Raw genomic sequence first — 20364 nt, forward strand, 5'->3', positions numbered from 1 at the left:
AACAGTATGAAATAAACCAGGGCACATTTCGGAAATTTCAACACCGTTGCAAAAAAGCCAGATTTACACATCTGTGTACAAAGTGCTGTGGAGAATTGTCTCGTTGCCTCTCCTTTGACAACTTATGTCTTTATTCATCGATGGGGTCTCATTAATGTTTTGTACTCAATGCCTCTATTCATAAAGCAAAGAATCCTTACCTTTTTCACAGTCTTTTCAACTTGTCCTGCTACCTTCAAAGAGTTGTATACATACACCCCAATATCTCTTTGTTTCTGCACCCACTTAAAATTGTACCATTTAGTTTATATTGCCTCTCATTCTTCCTACCAAAATGTATCACTTCACACTTCTCTGCGGTAAATTTCATCTACCGTTTATCTGTCCATTTCACCATATCCTCATAAAGCCTGTTATTTGCATCCTCACTGTTGACTACATTTACAAGTTTTATGTCATCTGCAAACTTTGACATTATGCCTGTATACCCAAGTCTGGATCATTAATATGCATCAAAAAGGCAGTGCTCCCAACACCAAATGCTGGAGGACACCACTGCACAGTTCCTTTGTCTAAAAAACAACCGTTCACCACAACTCTCTGCTTTCTATCCTTTAGCTAATTTTGTATCCATGCTGCTACTGCCCCTCTTATCCCATGGGCTTCAATTTTGCCAACAAGTCTATTACATGTCACTTTATCAAATGCTTTTTCAAAATCCATATACACATCAACCACACAACCCTCATCCACCCTCTCCATTCCTTCATCAAAGAACTCAATAACAGATCAGTAACCAATATGACTCATTGTGGATTTTTTATATCTTGAATCAAACCATAAATTCAGCAGTAATGAATCATTCAATAACGAATGTATTGTAATAATAAGAAAACTACTCAAAAATCTGAAATAATATTTGTTCAAAAGTTTATGGTTGAAAAATATGGGCCAATAGTGCTTTCAGTCAGCGGCGAAGGATCGGCACTCGCCTTTCACTACGCAGACAGCTGCCAGAGTTTTCTTGGACTTTTGAGTGGAGACTTGCTGTCATTGAGTGTCTGATCCAGCACGGCGCCATCTACAGGGGATCTGTGGCATCTGAGAGCAGGGCAAGGAATAGCAAGGTTCTTCAACCAATCAGATTGAAGTATCCTCACGGAGACACGCTGAGTCTAAACCAGAGAGATAAAAGAGACAGAAAGAAAAAGGAAAAAACAATTAAAAAAAAAAAAATCCCCAACACTAATTAACTTCTGAAGAAATTCAAATTTCCATGTCAGAGAATTTGTTTGGCAGTAATTATGACTGATCTTTCCATTAAAAATTCATGACACCCAAATGCACCAGCCCTAGCTTTTTCTGCCGTGTTTAGTGGGCAAGTACTGCAAATTCTTGCCCTTGCATTGATTTCAATGCAGAGTCTATCAGCGACGTACTGTTATATCACAGTCTGTGGAGGAGCAGGGTAACTCGGACCGCAACTTCCAGATTTCTGTGTTAACTGCGTTAAGTGCATACTCGGGAAGTTGCTGTCAGATATACTCCATACTAACGATGAGTGCTGTGAGCCTTACCGTTATTCTCAACGCATGGAGAGCACAATGGGGATAGCAGAAGAATGTGATCCAGGTCTAAAGGTGGGTTGAGAGCGAGAACATGATCCAGATATACACCCCTTCACACCCGCACCACATTCTCCCTCTCCTCCCACTAGAGCTGGTTGATTTCTCAGAAAGCTCAGTGCATGTGAGGTAAGTGACATCATTGGGTTGGACGAAATCTGGAAGTCACAACACTTTCACTATTTATTTCATACCCAATAGACCTGTTAATAATCTGTGACCCATGCACAATGCCCCCTCTGTGGTCGGGGGCAGGTGGGAAGATCAGGAACTTGGGCGGGGGGGGGGAGGGGGGTGGGGGGGGATGAGGTCAGGAACTTGGGTGGAGGAGAATGTCAGAAACTTGGGCAGGACAGGAACATGGGTTGGAGGGGAAAGGTCAGGAACCTGGGCGGGGCGGAGGAAATTTATCCAATTATCAGGGCAAGTATAAATACTCCAGAGTGTAGTGAAGTCGGGCTCACCTATGTGAGGAGTTTGAAACTCAAGTCAAAAATGTATGCGGCAAAACCGTGAAAGAAATCCAAATATAACACTGTAGTGATATACTCCTCCACACGTACCTGGACATGGCAGAGGAGACCTGTCTTTGCCTCTGCTATTGGATCCTTGCAAGTCACACCAGAGGATATCTGCCACATCAGGCAGTCTGCAGTGCATATATGTCATCATCATAGGCAGTCCTTTGAAATCGAGAAAGACTTGCTTCCACTCTAAAACTGAGTTCTCAGGTGACTGTACAGTCCAATATAGGAAATTACAGTTTCTGTCACAGGTGGGACAGACAGTGGTTGAAGGAAAGGGTGGATAGTCTGGTTTTCCGCACGCTCCTGCCGCTGTCTGTGTTTGGTTTCTGCATGCTCTCGGCAACGAGACTCGAGGTGCTCAGCACCCTCCCAGATGCTCTTCCTCCACTTAGAGTGGTCTTGGGCCAGGGATTCCCAGGTGCCGGTGGGGATGTTTATCAAGGAGGCTTTGAGGGTATCCTTGAAGCGTTTCCTCTGGCCACCTGGGGCTCGCTTGCCGTGTAGGAGTTCCGAGTAGAGTGCTTGCTTTGGGAACCTCGTGTCAGGCATGTGGATGATGTGGCCCAACAAACGGAGCTGGTCGAGTGTGGTCAGTGCTTCGATGCTGGGGATGTTGGCCTGATCGAGAACACTGACGTTGGTGCATCTATCCTCCCAGTGGAGTTGCAGGTTCTTGCGGAGGCAGCGCTGGTGGCTACTCCATATGGTCCATGTCTCTGAGCCATATAGGAGGGCGGCTATCACTATTGCCCTGTAGACCCATAAGCTTGGTGCCAGATTTGAGGTCCTGGTCTTCAAACACTTTCTTCCTCAGGCAACCGAAAGCTGCGCTGGCGCACTGGAGGCGGTGTTGGACCTCGTCGTTGATGTCTGCCCTTGCTAATAGTAGGCTCCCGAGATCCACGTTGTCCAAGGCTGTGCCGCATACATGTATCAAGCAAATGACAAATGCTATATTTGCAAGTGGCATCAGGGCGTATTTATTAAATATGGCACCCCCAGACGCCATTTTTGATTACAAAATTGTAAAAGTACCTCGAATGGGTACACTATTACAACATGCTGGCATCTTAAAAAGTGTAACACAGTACTTGAGGAAGAGTCACATTCTCAAACATGCAGTATTAGGCTAGTGCAATTAACTGCTAACCTCACCCCTCCCTCTTACACCTTCCCATCATGTTTAAATCCATAGCATATCATATTTCAAGGTATATAAAATCTGTGAGCCAAAGGTGCACTAGAAACCTGAAACCTTAACGTCAAAATATAGGCATGACAGGCAGATCTATCACTGGGTTGGTAGGATGCAGATCCATGCATACAATTCCTTACATAGCAAGTTCTCAATCTCGCTGCACCTTTGAGAGATGATCTGAAACAGAAACTAAAATATTTCCCCACAAGAAGGAACATTTTATCCAACAGAAGTAAAAACAAATTGTTCCAGAGTCGAGCAGGTCAATACAGGTTATGTTCTCACACACCTCCCACCAGTTCATTGAAGGCAGTGAGGTCTGGAAACAGATCACCTTCTCACTCTCCATGGCATGGAATAGTGCAGAGGAAGAGGTAAAGGAGATGTATCACAACAAGACACCAAGAAAAAATAAATCAAAATTCGAGGAGGAGGAGGAATAATACATTCATTGAATGAACCTGCATGAGATGAGCAGAGTAGCATTACATCTTAATAAACTGTAAAAATCTCACACAGCCATGTGAAACTGGGTGCAGTAACTCACTGGAAACTTGTTTAACCTATTGTATTATGTCAAAACGCTGACCATATTTCATCAGTCTTATTTAGCAGCATGCAGAGTGTTCAAATATTTTCGGGTCATATATTTTAAATTTACTACATAGCTGATACCAATCTACTGTACACAGATCTGTCTGCTGAATTTCACAGGGAAATCCAAAATAGGAAAAATCTTCACCCACTTCCAATCATACTGCAAGCAAAGTGATGTAAAGAATAAGCTGCTTACCATTCATGGCTGTGGAAAACTGAGCCATCATAGTCATAAGCGTGCCTTGCTAGCTATCGGCCATCTGCAACAAAAACATGCTCGATTAATTATGCATCAAGGACAGACGCCGGCTTACTGCCCTGCTGAGCAGGGAGAATGTTAGCTCACACTTCCGATAATGAACAATGCATGGGTTCAAGCCTGTGCTGATCAAGCCGAATTCACAGACACACAAAAAAAGTTCACAGGATAGGCAGAGCAAATGGGAGGGTATTCTTGAAGAAACTGAAACATATTAAGTACTGTCGCTGGATAAACCCAAAAATATGAAACAAGCAGGAATGCACAATTCCTCTCTAATTCATACAATAGGAGTCAGGCATCATTCAAATGAAGCAAAATTATCTCCAACAGCCTCAATTGGATTTCTCAGTAAAAAAATACAAACATTGCTGTACAAAAAAAATCCTTATGATGATTTCAGTGCATTACTAATACACAAAATGTATTTCACACAAGTACCATCTTGATATCTGAAGATAAAACACCCATAAAGTATTCAGTACTCTCTTTCCAACTGTCCATTCCCTATATGTAATTTAATCATGGAATGAACCACCGTTCCATTTACATAGAGGAAATATGAGAGATGGCACTGAGTTTATCCCGAGGGTGAAAACAACCCTGTAACTGAAACAATGGGGCCAAGTTTCGGCTTGAGTTGCTCCTGTTTTTTTGGAGCAACTGGTTTAGAATGGAGTATCTTAGAAATTGCAATTCTCGGCAATTAGTTTGCTCCAGTTCTAGTCAGTTAGAACAGTTTCAGTTTGGAACAGATTTTTTTTCAAAAGGGGGCGTGTCCGGCCACTTACGCCCGTTTTGAAAGTTTAGGCAGTGAAAACATACTCCAAACTAACTTGGAATGGATTAAGTGTAGATTTTTGTACGCTCACTTGCCTACACTTAGAAAATCAGGTGTAGGTTACAAGTCAGGTGTAGGGAATTGGGGGGGGGTTTAAAGGGAAGTTTATAAACATTAAACACTTCAGTTTTACAAATAAAGAGCCATCATCAATAATAAATGATAAATACATCAATAAATCAACCAAAAAAAATTAATAAAACAAAATTAAAAAAATAAAAAATGTTATACTCACTGACTGCAGCACCGGGAGCCCTCCAACAGCATGCTGGGACGGGGCCCCCCCAGTGTGTCTCTGTCTCTCTCTCTCTGTCAGTGTCAGCGTCTCTCTCTCTGTCCGTCAGTGTCTATGTGTTTCTGACAGTGGGGGGGGGGGGGGGGGGGGGGGGAGGAGAGGGAGGGAGTGAGGTAGGGGGAGGAGGGAGAGGGAGGGGGAGGGGGAGGAGGGAGAGGGAAGAGGGAGGGAAGAGGGAAGAGGGAGTGAGGGGGAAGAGGAGAGGGAGGAGGCTGAACGTGCCCAGCTGACGTGAAGAAGCCGGGCCCAAGACTTCGGGCGGGACCCGCCCCCAGCAATGTAGGTGGCCGGGGGAAGCCGGAGCTGGGGGGGGGGGGGGGGGGGGGTGGGTCGTCAGAGCGGGAGGGGGGTCGTCGGAGCCTGGGGGGGGGGGGTCCCGAGCAAGGGGGCGGGGGGGAGCGGAGAGAGAGAGAGCCAGCTGGAGCCAGAGCAGGAGCTGGACCAGGGAGGTGCAGCCTGATCCTCGCAGCCCCAGTGAGGCCATTCGGCCAGAGCTACGGGCTGCGTGCTTCGGGCCCCTCCCACACAGTTTCGGGCGCCTGGAGCTACTACACATGCGCGCCCACTGTAGCGCGCCTGTGCAGAGGTCCCGGCACGGATTTCAGTGCAGGGACCTGGCTCTGCCCCTCACAGCTCGTGCTGCGCTGCGCCGAGCTGCAAAGGACCTGCAGGGAGCCAGAGAATGTGCAGGTATTTTTTTGGCGCACTTTCGGGCGTGAAAAACGGACGTCCAGGTCGGGGCTGCGCCGTTCTAGGCGCGGCCCGAAACTTGGGCCCATTAAGTCACAAGTAGGATTCTGCCCAAATGTCACTGCAACCCACCGAGAGGAATGAGGAACAGGCTGCATTATTTTTCAGTAAAACACTCTGTTCCTATTATGATATGTGAAAGCACACAGAACATCTCTACACATATAATGGTTGACATAAGGGAAGTGCCCTAGCTAGCAATGCAAAATATGAAGTTGAATGAGGGCGTTTAACAAAAACGACAGAAGACACAATTGATGCGGTTGAATGACATTGAAAAATGCAAATGTGACACTTGAGTGGCTTATACACTGATCAAAGTTTTTGTATTACAGCTTTGAACAGACACAAACTCATATTTATCTTTCTACTGTTAAAATAAATGAGGGAGAGGTACATCAGTGTTTTTAAAGGCGATTTCCTTTTAGAAATAACCTCTAACAAAATGTTGTACCTGTCATGTACCTAGTCTGCTGTCTGTGTTATGACCAAACGATCAATTTTCTTCATTATTGGTTGAGTGTTTAAGCCTTTTTTTTCTCCTTTCTGATTGTTTATTTTCTACTTTAATTCTTTCATTACTCACCAATCATAATATGCAATACACTTCTCTCCAATTTCAATTCTCTCCACAATCATATTCCACAAAAAACTTCTTTCTAATCACATTCCAAAGAAAAGTTCTCCAAAATACAGCCATCTTTGGCATTTGCTCACCTACTGTACTACATACTCCAAAAAATAAAATTACTGCATAACAAACATTTAAAAATTCACAAAGTCAAAAAAATAAACGTTGCTTCAATAATTTTGCCCACTCCTCACTTCCACAAAAATACAGTCCCCTCCTCCCCTCGATCTCTGAAAGCACTGATCACCCTCTCTCCCCTTCATGATCAACACCCACCGAGCTAAATTCCCAAGTCCAAGGCCCTTGTATTAATAGCCCACAGTCTGATATACAGTGCACTCTGTAGCATACCCCACTCCCACCCCATCCCCCTATGGCCATCCACTACAGGACTACAAGTTTCCAGGAGTCAACATGTGGCTGGGACACTAACAAAGTGATTTCTTTCTTCATATAAAAATGACACACTGTTCAGGGCGTCAAGAGTTTTCCCACCAATATTTTCAGTTTTTGACTGGGTCCATTATCTTCTAGTTTGTTTTTCCTTAAAACCATGTTTTAAATATATGTTTTTTTGTTGGAGAATAGAGTAATGACAAATTAATATTTTAGATATGACAAGATACACAATATTTATATTTCTACAGAAGGTGGCACCCACTGAACTAGCTCAGCTCCATCTGGCACTCTAAGCATTGCTGCTTTTTGCAATCCCTTTAGCCATATAATTTTTTTTTAAAAACCGAATCAGATTCATTTTCATTCCATCATTTTTACCAAATCTTTTGGGTTTCACAGGATTATTTTACTGCATCTAAATCTCAGCATCACTATCACGATGGGAAAAAGATATTAATAGGGAAATTGGTTTTCACCACACCCAACACGCCATATGGAAAGCAAGGAGGAGAACAGCCTGACGAGAGAAGAAGGGGCCATTTATATCAACATGTCACTAGTTGGTGTGCTTTTTATGCAGCTTGTGGTCAACCATAACCATCCACTGACTGAGGTTGAAAAGTGCGCATGTGTCAAGGTTTGGCGAGAAGGGGATCTGGCTCTGTTTCGATATCCCCTCTCCAAAGTCAAATATAGCCAGGCTATATTCAATGTCAACGTTCACATGAAGTTCAGCCATTTGGGGGAAGATATGGGAGAGCAGCTTGTGGCTGCGGGATGGTCCTTCAGTATTTGTCAGCGCCTTCAGAAGTGTGGATGGAAATTCGGAAGCAAAAAATTAAATTGTGAGTGGAGATATGCCAGTAAAACATAGGAGACTTTGTTGGAATATATTCATCATAATATCTGTAACTTCAAGGTCCTTATACTTCAATCCTATTAGAATAGTTCAGGGAGTGAAATAAGTTATTTCTGTCTGATTCAAAAAAGATAATTTACCACAGGCAGAGCTACTGGGCATAGTGTCAGCCTTTTAACGGAGTAGAAAAGCTCACTGATGGGAACCTTTGCATTTTTAAATGCTACATTATAGCACACAAAGACTCTATATCCACTTCATACTATTTTATTAGCAAATTGAGAAAATAAATATTGATTCTAAAAAATAGGGGATTTTTAAGTCTTGTAAAAATCCCCTATTTTAAACAAAGGAAGTTCTCAAACCTTAAAATTTCAAATTTTTAGTCAGTCGAAACAGAAAGTATTTAAGCTTAAACTGATTTTCAGATAAAATATTAAATGCCTTTTCCTCTACCTGGTCTGTAGTAAAACTGAAATATTCCTTTTCTAAATTCTGTAGTATGGATGGAATAGTGGCATACTATTCTTTCAATTCTGGAAGATGGATTTGAATTCAGCTGAGACAGACAGGTGAAAACTCTGTCACCTGTAAAGCTTTGCAGTTTAGACAGTCTCAACCTGCCCATAATTCAGCATTAATTGGCGAACAGAGAAGCATTAAGAATGGCTGGTGTGTGAACACTGGTGTGGGAAATTTAAAAAAGCTCACATCATGCTCTTAGCTCACGATAAGTCAGTGTTGGGGCAGAATAGACTAAGCTTTGCTCTGCATCTCATCATTCCATCTGACTATCCTTGTTGCTGAAACTGTACGCTAAAAGTAGCAACTGTTCCATTCTCCATCCTTAACATCACTGTTGGATTACCTTTACCACATGGACTGCAGCGGTTCAAGAAGGCGACTCACCACCACCTTATCAAGGGCAATTTGCCAGCGACGCCCACATCCCAAGAATAATGTTTTTTTAAAGTGCCATTAAAGCAGTACAAAACATCCCAGGGTGCTTCACACGTGCATTCAGACAAAATCTGACACTGAGCTACTAAGGGATATTATAACAGGTGACCAAAAGCTTGGTCAAAGAGGTAGGTTTTAAGGAGCAACTTATAGGAGGAGAGGTAGAGACAGAAGTTTTGGGTGGGAATTTCAGAGCTTAGGGCCTGGGCAGATGAAGGCATGGCCATCAATGGTGATATGATGAAAATCAGGGATGCTCCAATAAGCCAGAATTGGAGCAGTGCAGAGATCTCGGAGAGATGTAGGGCTGGAGGAGGTTACAGGGATGGGGTGGGGTAAGGCCGTGGAGGGACTTGAGCACAGGGATGAGAAATTTAAAATCAAGGCTTTGCCAAACCAGAAGCCAATGTAGGTCAGCAAGCACAGGTATGATGGGTGAGCGGGACTTGGTATAAGTTACGATGCAGACAGCAGAATTTTGAATGTGCTCAAGTTTGCGGAGGGTGGAAGGTGGGAAACCGGCCAAGACAGCATTGGAATAGTTGCGACTGAAGGTAATAGGGACCTATTGAGAGTTTCAGCAGCAGATCAACTGAAACGGGGTGGAGATAGGCAACATTATGGAAGTGGAAGCAGTTGATCTTGGTAATGGAGAGGATATGGGATCGGAAGCTCAGCTCAGGGTCAAAAAGGATGCTGAGGCTGCCTCACTAAGCGTTTGCTTGCTCCACCTTTGGAGACAGTGACGAAGCAAATGTCCAAAAGGTATGAATTTCCAGTCCAGGGTATAACCCTCAGTTGCACTACTGTGCAACTAGATATAGAGCAGTGCAAGTTCATTTCAAAGCCCCCAGAGCTCCAACGGATGTGACTAAAACTAAAAACATATCGACGACAGGTCTTAATTTGCAATGCTGACATTGGAATGTTTGCTAGATAATTCTGGCAGATTGCTGCAGGTGTAAAGTCAAAATTCTGTTAGTTTCTTCTTATAAATAAACCCAAGACAAGGCTTAGTCTAGTCATAAATAGTTACATAACTAATATTTTAACCATTTATGGTGGCAGTTGAATGCAACCAGTTCAGAAGTCAGTAGGCTCTCAAATTTCACTGGCATAATTCTACCTTAAGGAGGCGTTTCCCCAAAGGTTAGGTAAACTATTAAAATGGATTAATTGCAGAGAAAGTAATTTCCCATTGATACTACCTTACCAAGCATACAAACTTCTCAGTACGGTGCTTTCAATTCAGATATGAGCCTATTTTTTACTGCATTTTAAAAATGAGTAAATAAAATAATGGTAGTGGCACTTGAGTTTGTCGGAGATATGCAAGTAGTATTGTGCCATTAAGTTCTGCAATAAGTTTTCACTTTGCAATCAATGTAGCACAAAATAATTAGGCTTGTGACTTTAGGATAATCTTGGAGTAGGTATCCAGAAAATGCACTGACTTATCTGAATTCCTGATACTCACCAGGGAAACCAAGTAAAGGATCACAGATAGCACATTTGGTTTTATTTTGCACAAAACTAGCACAATGTCTGCTGGATATTCACAAATCTTTGATGGTGGCAGGGCAAGTCGATAAGACGATTAAGAAAGCATATGGGATACTTGGCTTTGTAAATAGGGGCATTGAATACAAAAACAAGAAAGTATGCTAAACCTTTAAAATCTCTGGTTAGGCCTCAGCTGGAGAATACTGTATAATTCTGGGCACCACATCTTAGGAAGGATGCTAAGGTCCTGGAGAGGGTGCAGAGGAGGTTTACCAGGATGATACCAGAGATGAGTGTGTTTAGTTATGTGGAGAGATTGGAGAAGCTGAGATTGTTCTCCTTAGAGCAGAGAAGGTTAATGGGAGCACGAATAGAGCTTATGAGGAGTTTTGATAGAGTAAGTAGGGAGAAACTATTTCCTCTGGCAAGTGGTTCAGTAACCAGAGGTCATGGATTTAAAATAATTAGCAAAAGAACTAGAGAGGAAATGAGGAGAAATGTCTTCAGAGGGTTGTTAAGATCTGGAACGCACTACCTGAAAAGGGGTGGCAGAATCAGATTCTGTCGGAACTTTTAAATGGCAATTGGACATTTACTTGAAGAGGACTAATTTGCAAGGTTATGGGGAAAAAGCTGGGGTGTGTGACTAAATTGGGCAGCTCTTTCAAAGAGCCGGCACAGACATAATGGCATGAATGGCCTTTTTGTGTGTTGTGAGATTCTATGATTCTATAATTACATACTGAACTTTATAACATGTTGACGTTCTATTGGCGACGGCAACCTTATCGCCGGAATGCCAACATTTATCCCTCAATCAATATCACTGAGAAATCTGTTCATTTATCTCCGTGCTGCTTGTGGAAACTTACTGTGTGAAAAAAAGCTGCCATTTTTTCTACATAACAACAGTACCTACATTTCAAAAGTGCTTAATTGGTTGTGAAGTGTCTAGGACATGCAGAGGACATGAAAGGCGCTGTATAAATACACGATATGAGACGGAGAAGTTCTTCCAAATAGTTCCTCATTGCATAATACCAGTATAGCTGCAACTGGAATTGCAGGAGACGGAACGTAAACCACATATATGGGAAACAAAAGTAGAGGGCTTGGCAAGCAGTGAGGAGGACTGTAAAAGATCACAGGAGGATGTAGACAGGTTAGTGAAATGGGCAGACAGACGGCAGATGCAATTTACAGCAGAGAAGAGTGAAGTAATACATTTCAAAAGTACTTGATTGGCTCTTCCAGCTCTTTGCTTGAAGCAATAGGAATAGACACAATAGAAAGACACTGACAAATGTGGATAAAGAGAGACCTTGGGATCGAAATATACAATTCCTTGAATGTGCAAGTATAGGTAGATAAGGCCATAAAAAGGCCCACAGTACTTTGGATTGTATAAATAGGAGTATAGAGCACAAGAGCAAAGAGGTACTGATAAGTGTGCACAGGCAATAGATGCACCAGTTAGACTACTACTTGTAGTTTCCTTTATTTGTTCTTGGGATGTGGGTGATGCTGGTGCAAGGAGCTGAGCTTCTTTTCTATAATTTTGTTGATAAAGCTGGAGGGACAATCGCCATATTGTTGGGCAGCATAAAGGTAGAAAAGCACAAAAAAAAGAGAGATAAAATCAGAAAGCAGTTTTTGAAGGATGCCAAACTTGGGTCTTAAAAGCCTGAAGATTTGAGGAAGTAAAGCTGAGCGATGTAAAGAGTTTTGAGCTCCTGGGAAAGAATTAGACAGAGCAGGAGACTATGGGCTCAATTTTCCCCAGTATTTGCGCCGTTTTCTTTGGAGCAGGCTGCTTTTTCTGGCCTAACTTAAAAATCCCCAGTTTCCCCAATCAATTTATTCCAGCGTAGAAGAGAGAGGTAGAGGAGGGGGAGAGAGAGAGAGAGAGAGAGAGAGAGAGAGAGAGAGAGAAAAGACCGGACAGCCTTCAGGCGGGGTTGGAAGTAAGTTGGTGCTAGGTGTTTTTCAATTCTTTTAATGTGTTGGGAGGTGGCTGTATGCTTCACTTTGCAGCCTCAGCTCGCACTACGTCCCTGGTTATCATGGCAGCCCGATCTTTTTGGCGCAGATCAAGGCTTCACCCTCAAAACCATAGGTTGGGTTAGGCCACTCCAAAATGAAGAGATCCAACTTACAACACTTTTTTTTTGGTGTACTTGGGCCCCAAAAATATCGGGTGTAACTCTTCAAGTACGCCAAAAAAATGCTTTGGGGAAAATTGAGCCCTATGTAAAGAACTGGCAACGCTGACTTATACAGAGACCATTTGTAATCTGGGTAGAGTACCTCAGGTTGAGATCAGGCAACTCAGCAGAGTGGGGAATTAAACCTGGGACTGGCCCAGATATTCACGACCTTAACCAGCTAAGCCATGAGAGGAGCTTTGTGCTTTTTTATCTTTATTTGGAGCATCACAGATTCCTCCTGTAAATCTATTTTGTCAAATTCATTGAGCAAGTTTTCCAGCAGAGTACTTTTGGGATACCATCAATGCTTAGTATCCTCAATGAGCTATGAAATTAGCTTAACAAAAATGTTTGGTTTATTGCAACATGAACATGAGTATGTTCATCTTGTGCAATGTTGCTTAACAATCTTATTATTTAAATGCATCAAAAAGATAGAACTGGTTCGATTACCTTTTGGGTGTGGTGTGGTGGGGAGGGGCGAGAGGTTAGACATCATTAATAGGAGCTTATGAATACAAAAATACTTCAAATGCTTACTATCTTCAATGCTGTGCATTTTGTTCCCTTTGTAGAATTCTTACCTACATATATTAAAATAATCAAAGATAGATAACTCAAACATAACATAAGGTAGTGTAAAATCACACATTAGGGCTTGGGCCATCTGAATTCCACTCTAGCCTGAATGTTCACCCCTCCTACATTATTTTACAAATTTTTTTTTTTTTAATAAAAGAAACTTGTTTTCTGTGTTCCTTACTTCTGAAATTGGGACCTTACTTCTAGAAATTTGCCTACATTAAAAAGGAAAGTTTATGATCTGTCGCTGAATATGAAAAGGCAAAGATCAACTGCCTTAAACCATAACAATCAGGAAGTACTAAATGCAAGACAGCAGATGGACAAAGATAAACCGCTGTTCAATTGCTCATAGCCTTGTAAACAGTTTCCAGAGTGAACTTTTCACGTTATCTTGGAATTTTCAGCACAATTCCTGTCACTCATTTCTCATTTTCAGCCATCTTTGATTTCATTAACTTTAAGACTTACTGAAGATCGATCTTAATTGAAAGTTATGTCGCGTCTCCCGCAACATGTACACTATGCAGTACACGGGCTTGCACAGATTTTATTCAAATCCAGAGCCATACCTCTCTATAAATCTAATTTATTTTAAATGTTTGCTCTTGTTTACTAAATTAACATTATGTACTGGATCTAAGTCAAAGAATTGTGGTGATTTCACTGATTTTTGAGAACCCTACGTAGCTGTAGTATTATGAAACTTAGATGTTACCAATGCACAACTAAAATAATGGATAAAGTATTTTGTTTTTTTTGCCAACTTGTCTTTGAACAGGTTTGCTTGTGAAATTTCAATAAGACACATTAATATTTTCTGTATACTTTCATGAAGAAAATGACATCATTGTTATTGATCAATGAAGAGTCAAATCTCGAAACAGACTTCACCACGCTCCAAATTATTGCTGACTTTTTTTTGTGTGTGTGAGAAGGTAGGAAAAGAATAGTAACTCAAAATAAATTTACATCATGGAGAAATACAGAGCCATATTTCTCTCATTACTTCGTTTTAATAAAAGGCAAAAGAACATTAACAGACATGTCCACTGTACAACACTGATACGTACCATGATGCCAGCTACATTTATGCCCTACTTCTAACAGATCGTTTGAAGATGACCTATAGCAAACCCATCAACGAAACCGCCTTTCATTACAATGTTGTACTTTTCAACAAACTTTGACAACAGTAACAAAGAATAAAGATCAAGAGATTAAATCTACTGAGAGAAGCAAGATCTTTATTTAAATAAAGCAAGTTAGTATTTCTATAGTATATGGAATTATAAAATGCTGCAGCACAAGAAACATGTCAAACAACTCAAAATCGGTGCAGGTGGGCACAGTCGCTGCTCGATTGCATTGGTTTTCCCATTACAATTAGTCAGAAATCAGCCAAACCTGTGTAAAAGATCGAGGAATTTCAAGCGCATGTTATATCCAGCACAAATTGAGTCTCCGCGATGTTTTACGCTCGTTTAAAAAACATCGTGCTGGAGCCCAGCCCCGTCCTCAAAACTAACCATGACACCAGATCGAATTAATAAGCATGCAACTTTACTCCAATTGCGCCCGTTTACGGCGGCACCAAGAAATTCACGAATGTACACCAATGAAACTAGTAAATGGTTTTGTATCATTTTTTTTTTTAAGTCATTTTCAATTACTTAAAATCAGGTTACTCACAAGTGGTGGAATAGAAACTCATATGAAAAATGCTTATTTTTTGTGATAAACCCATTTTCAGGTGTATTACTAAAACTGCACCAGGTTACCACTCAAATAAATCAAGGAATTTTTTTAGCCGCAAGGGGAAAGAAAATAAACAATTACATTCTAAAACGTTGCCCGATTGTGCTGGTTCATGGAGACTTTACGTTTATGATTATACAAATAAGTGAGTGGAAACTTGAGCCATAACTTAACTTCGAAAAACTAGCACAATTTGCGCCCAGATTGACGATTTCTAATTCCATTCTCCCATGTCATTTAATATTGCTCTTTTTCAGGCAATGATGTAATTCCCTTTTAAAAGAATTAATAGATTGAGAGTCGATAATGGTTTGTTTGTGGCAGAGAATTCCACATTCTATCCACGCTCTATATAAACGTGTTTTTCACCTCCCCATTCAATTCCTTTTTGTGATTATTTTGAATTGGTGTCCTTTTGTTACCATCTTACCGAACAGTGGAAACTGATCATGATTTACCTCATCATAACCTTGAAGACCTCTATCACATGACCACTGAACTTCCTCAGCTCTGGTGGTTAAAAACCTAACTTCTCAAGCCCCTCCAAGGCTCTTGCACTCCATTTAAAAACTTAACTATTTAAGATGTATTTCCTTTTCCTATTCTTACCTCGAAAATGTATTACTTAACATTTTTCTACATTGAACGGCATCTGCCACTTATCAGCCCAACCTGTTCACCTATGTCCTCCTGCAGTCGCTCATAATCCTTATCATAATTTGCCATAAACCACAATTTGATGTCACCAGCAAATTTCAATACCGCTTCAATTCCGAGAGCTAGATCATTTATGCATGTAGTAAATGGGAGTGGCCCAAACACAAACTCCTCTGAAATACCGCTCACCACAGGTTTCCAGTTTGAGAAAATTCTCTTCTGCCGTCCAACCATCTCTCTATCCACGTGGCTACATTCCACATAACTCCATGTTTTTTTTGATTAGTTTGTGGGATGTGGGCGTTGCTGGCAAGGCCAGCATTTACTGTCCATCCTGAATTGCCCTTGCGAAGGTGGCCTTACCTTTCCAATAATTATTTTATATGGTTCCTTGAAAGTGTTTTTTGAAAGTCCACAAAATCCATATTCACTCCATTTCTTTTATCTCTCCACCTTCTTTTTTCTTCCAAGAATTCAGATTAGTCAAGCGTAATTTGTCTTTTAGAATTCCATGCAGACTGGATTGACAAGTTCCTGTTTCTCCAAGCACTTCATAAATTCATCTCGTACTACAGGTTGCAGTACTTTACCAACAACTGAAGACTAACTGGTGTATAATTCCCTCTCTTATACCCATCTCCTTTTCATATTTGCCACTCTCCTCCTCTGGCACAATTTTCCTTTCCACAGTCCTCTGCTTTTTCGTCCCTTGGTTCTCTCAAGATCCTCCGATATTAACCATCGGATCCCAGTTATTTGTCAACCTCAAGTTCAAGTATAAATATACTGTTATTTACTAAACACTGCTTTTTTTTTTGAAAGGAAGTATTACATGTTATAACAACAAACACAGTCAGAACCGGTTCTGACGAAAGGTCCTTGATCTAAAACGTTAATCCTGCCTTCTGCTCTCCACAGGTGCTGTCTGACCTCATGAGTGTTTCCAGCATGTTGTTTTTATTTTGGATTTCCAGCATCTGCAGTAGTTTTCTTTGAGATGAATGACCAGTTATTTATTTTTTTGTTGGTACTATTTGAGGAAAGAATGTTGGCTAGGATATCAGGGGAAATCCGTGCTCTTCTTTTCATAGGGCCCGAAATTGGTCGATACACAAGGTCGATACGCAATATGCCGAGATTGTCATTTCACACCGCCGGCATACCGCTGAGACCAAAGAGGACAAAATTGGTCAAAATGTTTGCGCCGGTATGTCATCGGTCTGCATTGGGCGGTATGTATCTCAGTAATCGATCCAGATCGACACTCTGTTCGATGGGCAGTGCGGCACAGAACTGCGCATGCGCAAATTTTTTTCCCTTTTTTTTTACACAAGCGTGTTACCTGCGATTTCGGGGGTCGGGGTCACCTGTGCATGCAGTGAGTTGAAGAGAGAGTGAGATGGAGCAGCAAGGTAGTCGACGGGCAGTGAATTTAAAAATACATAGCACAGTGGAAATATATTGCTAACAACTAATAATTCTTCACTTTGAAGACGAGATATTTAACAAACCAAAATTCATACCAGTAAAAAGATTATGGCAATGTTAAAAAAGACATCAAAGCGCAGGAACAGCGAGAAGGAGGGGAAGGTGAAGGTGCCCGCCTTCAATGAGTCGGAGTAACCTGCCCTTCTGGAGCACATAACAGAGAGATACTCCTAGCTAACCAAGGATGACCGTGGAAAGCCCCCGCCAAAGGAGTACAACCGAATATGGGACGAGATCAGGGAGGTGGTGTCCTCGAAATGTATGATGGTATGCACCAGGAGAAAGGTGCCGTAAGAGGTGGAACGATCTGGTGAGGGTAGCAAGAGTAATGATTTTATATATGCAGCCCTCCCCGCCACCACCCCCCCGCGCTATGTACCATGTAAATGTAGATTCAGTGTCACACGGATTATGTTATTTCTCTTAAGGTTACGGCAATGTATTCGTGCTTTTCAGACAATGTCAAGAGGATTAACGCAGTGCTTTTTTAAAAATGTGTGTGTGTGTGTGTGTGCGTCTGTGCGATGTTAAATGGATTGAAGATTTACTTCACTTTCTGCAGAAGACGACATCTGCAATAGCAGCTGATCAATATCACATGGGAGTAGGACCCACAACCCAGGAGCCTCTTACTGATATTGAGATCCGTGTCCCTGGTTGGGGATAGCAACCATGCCACCACTGGCATTGAAGCTGATGGTAAGCTGAATAAAATGCAGTCTGTGTTGTGGTCCTCTCATGTCATGTAATGTAACATTGCCAGCATCCCCAGCATTGAAGCACTGACCACACTTGATCAGCTCCGCTGGGCAGGCCACATTGTTCGCATGCCAGACATGAGACTCCCAAAGCAAGTGCTCTACTCGGAACTCCTTCATGGCAAACGAGCCAAAGGTGGGCAGAGGAAACGTTGCAAGGACACCCTCAAAACCTCACTGATAAAGTGCAACATCCCCACTGACACCTGGGAGTCACTGGCCAAAGACCGCCCGAAGTGGAGGAAGTGCATCCGGGAGGGTGCTGAGCACCTTGAGTCTCATCGCTGAGAGCATGCAGAAACCAAGCGCAGGCAGCGGAAAGAGCAGGCAAACCACCCCTTCCCTTAACGACTATCTGTTCCACCTGTGACAGAGACTGTGGTTCTTGTATCGGAACTCATTGTAAGAGTGGAAGCAAGTCTTCCTCGATTCTGAGGAACTGCCTATGATGATGAATGTAACTGTAACTGTAATGTTGGCCTCGTGATGTACTAGAATGTTGGGGACATGTAACGCAATGCATATATGTATTGTCTGTCTGCGATATGTAAATGCAGTACTACAGCAGTGGTGGACATTTAAGTAAGACTGCGATAAGCCACTGTACTATGTACTAATGTAATCCTGATCCTTCCCCTGGTGCCAAGTTTTTAAAAAATGTTGTTTTGTACTTCCAGATTTGGATGATTCAGACCACAGTGACACAGATGACCGACCCACTGCCTCCACCTCTGGTGTCACCCAGCCCTCTTCTGACAAGGAACAAGAACAGGAACAGCCGCTGATCCAGCAGCCAGTGGATGTGGAGCTGGGGTGGAGACGGAGGAGGATACACCAGCTCCATGTGGGACAGCTGGAACATCCTCCACCACTGAGTCTGTATTCAGGGGATTCCCCCATGGCTCCTTTGATTCTGCCGGATCAAGCCGTGCACAGCAAGGCACCCCCAGTGTTGCAGCGCCTTTGCCGCAGCGATGGAGGTTGGTGCAGGAAAGGCCAGTTGCTGTAGGCGTGTACCAGCACATGGTGCATCTGTCACAGGCCAGCGTCGACATAGGTCGAGAGCTGCTCAAGGCCACGACTATGACAGCCGCAAACATTGTGGCTCTATCAGAGCAGCAATCAGAGGATATGTCGCGTATGACAGATTAGATAGGCTGGGTTTGTTCTGCAGATTGGATAGGCTGGATTTGTTCTCATTGAAACAGAGGTTGAGAGGAGACCTCAGTAAGGTGTACAAAATATTGAGGGGCCTGAACATAGTAGATAGTAAGGGCTTATTTCCATTAGTGGAGGGGTCTATTACGAGGGGGGCTTGGTTTTAAGGTGGTTGGTGGAAGGTTTAGAGGAGATTTGAGGGGGGGCTTCTTTATGCAGAGGGTTGTGGGGATCTGGAACTCACTGCCTGGAAGAGTGGTGGATGCAGAAACCCTCACCACTTTTAAGAGATGGTTGGATGGGCACTTGAAGTGGCGTAACCTGCAGGGTTACGGACCTAGAGCTGGTAAGTGGGATTAGACTGGATAACCTCTTGTTGGCCAGCACAGATATAATGGTTAGGCCACAGCTGGAATACTGCATGCAGTTCTGATCGCCGTATTATAGGAAGGACGTGATTGCACTGGAGAGGGTGCAGAGGAGATTTACTAGGATGCTGCCTGGAATGGAGAATTTTAGTTATGAGGACAGACTGGATAGGCTGGATTTGTTCTCATTGGAACAGAGAAGGCTGAGAGGAGACCTCATTGAGGTGTATAAAATTCTGAGGGGCCTGGATAAAGTGGATAGCAAGGGCCTATTTCCCTTGGTGGAAGGGTCAAATACAAGGGGGCATAGTTTTAAAGTGATTTGAGGGGAAGCTTCTTCAAGCAGAGAGTTGTAGGGGTCTGAAACTCACTGCCTGGAAGGGTGGTGGATGCAGAAACCCTCACCACTTTTAAAAGGTGCTTGGATGGGCACTTGAAGTGAAGTAACTTGCAGGGTTACGGACTAGAGCTGATAAGTGGACAAATGCATTGCAGATGCAGTATAAATGTAGATAAATGTGAGATTGTCCACTTTGGTGGCAAAAAACAGAAAGGCAGAATATCTGAATGGTGACAGATTAAGAAAAGGGAAGGTGCAACGAGACCTGGTACATCAGTCATTGAAAGTTGACATGCATGTACAGCAGGCGGTGAAGTCGGCAAATGGCATGTTGGCCTTCATAGCGAGAGGATTTGAATATAGGAGCAGGGAGGTCTTACTGCAGTTGTACAGGGCCTTGGTGAGGCCACACCTTGAATATTGTGTACAGTTTTGGTCTCCTAATCTAAGGAAGGACATTCTTGCTATTGAGGGAGTGCAGCGAAGGTTCACCAGACTGATTCCCGGGATGGCAGGACTGACATATGAAGAATGACTGGATCGACTAGGCTTATATTCACTGGAATTTAGAAGAATGAGAGGGGATCTCATAGAAACATATAAA

General features: G+C 42.6%; 1 protein-coding gene across 7 annotated transcripts in view; it reads right to left on the bottom strand.

The window, feature by feature from the left end:
- The window catches only part of LOC139267231 (intersectin-2-like), a 297091-nt gene that overhangs the window by 228066 nt on the left and 48661 nt on the right, over nt 1-20364 (bottom strand). For 4 of the 7 annotated variants that reach the window (XM_070885218.1, XM_070885214.1, XM_070885219.1 and 1 more), the window contains exon 2: nt 4144-4207. In XM_070885218.1, coding sequence (XP_070741319.1) covers nt 4144-4180 — 37 coding nt within the window. In that variant the 5' untranslated portion in view covers nt 4181-4207. Of the gene's footprint in view, nt 1-992; nt 1176-2188; nt 3010-4143; nt 4208-20364 lie in introns of those variants that run through there. The other 3 variants (XM_070885215.1, XM_070885217.1, XM_070885216.1) reach the window with 3 other exon arrangements.

Source organism: Pristiophorus japonicus, chromosome 7, assembly GCF_044704955.1.
Source record: "Pristiophorus japonicus isolate sPriJap1 chromosome 7, sPriJap1.hap1, whole genome shotgun sequence".
In the NCBI taxonomy this organism is placed as follows: Eukaryota; Metazoa; Chordata; class Chondrichthyes; family Pristiophoridae; genus Pristiophorus; species Pristiophorus japonicus.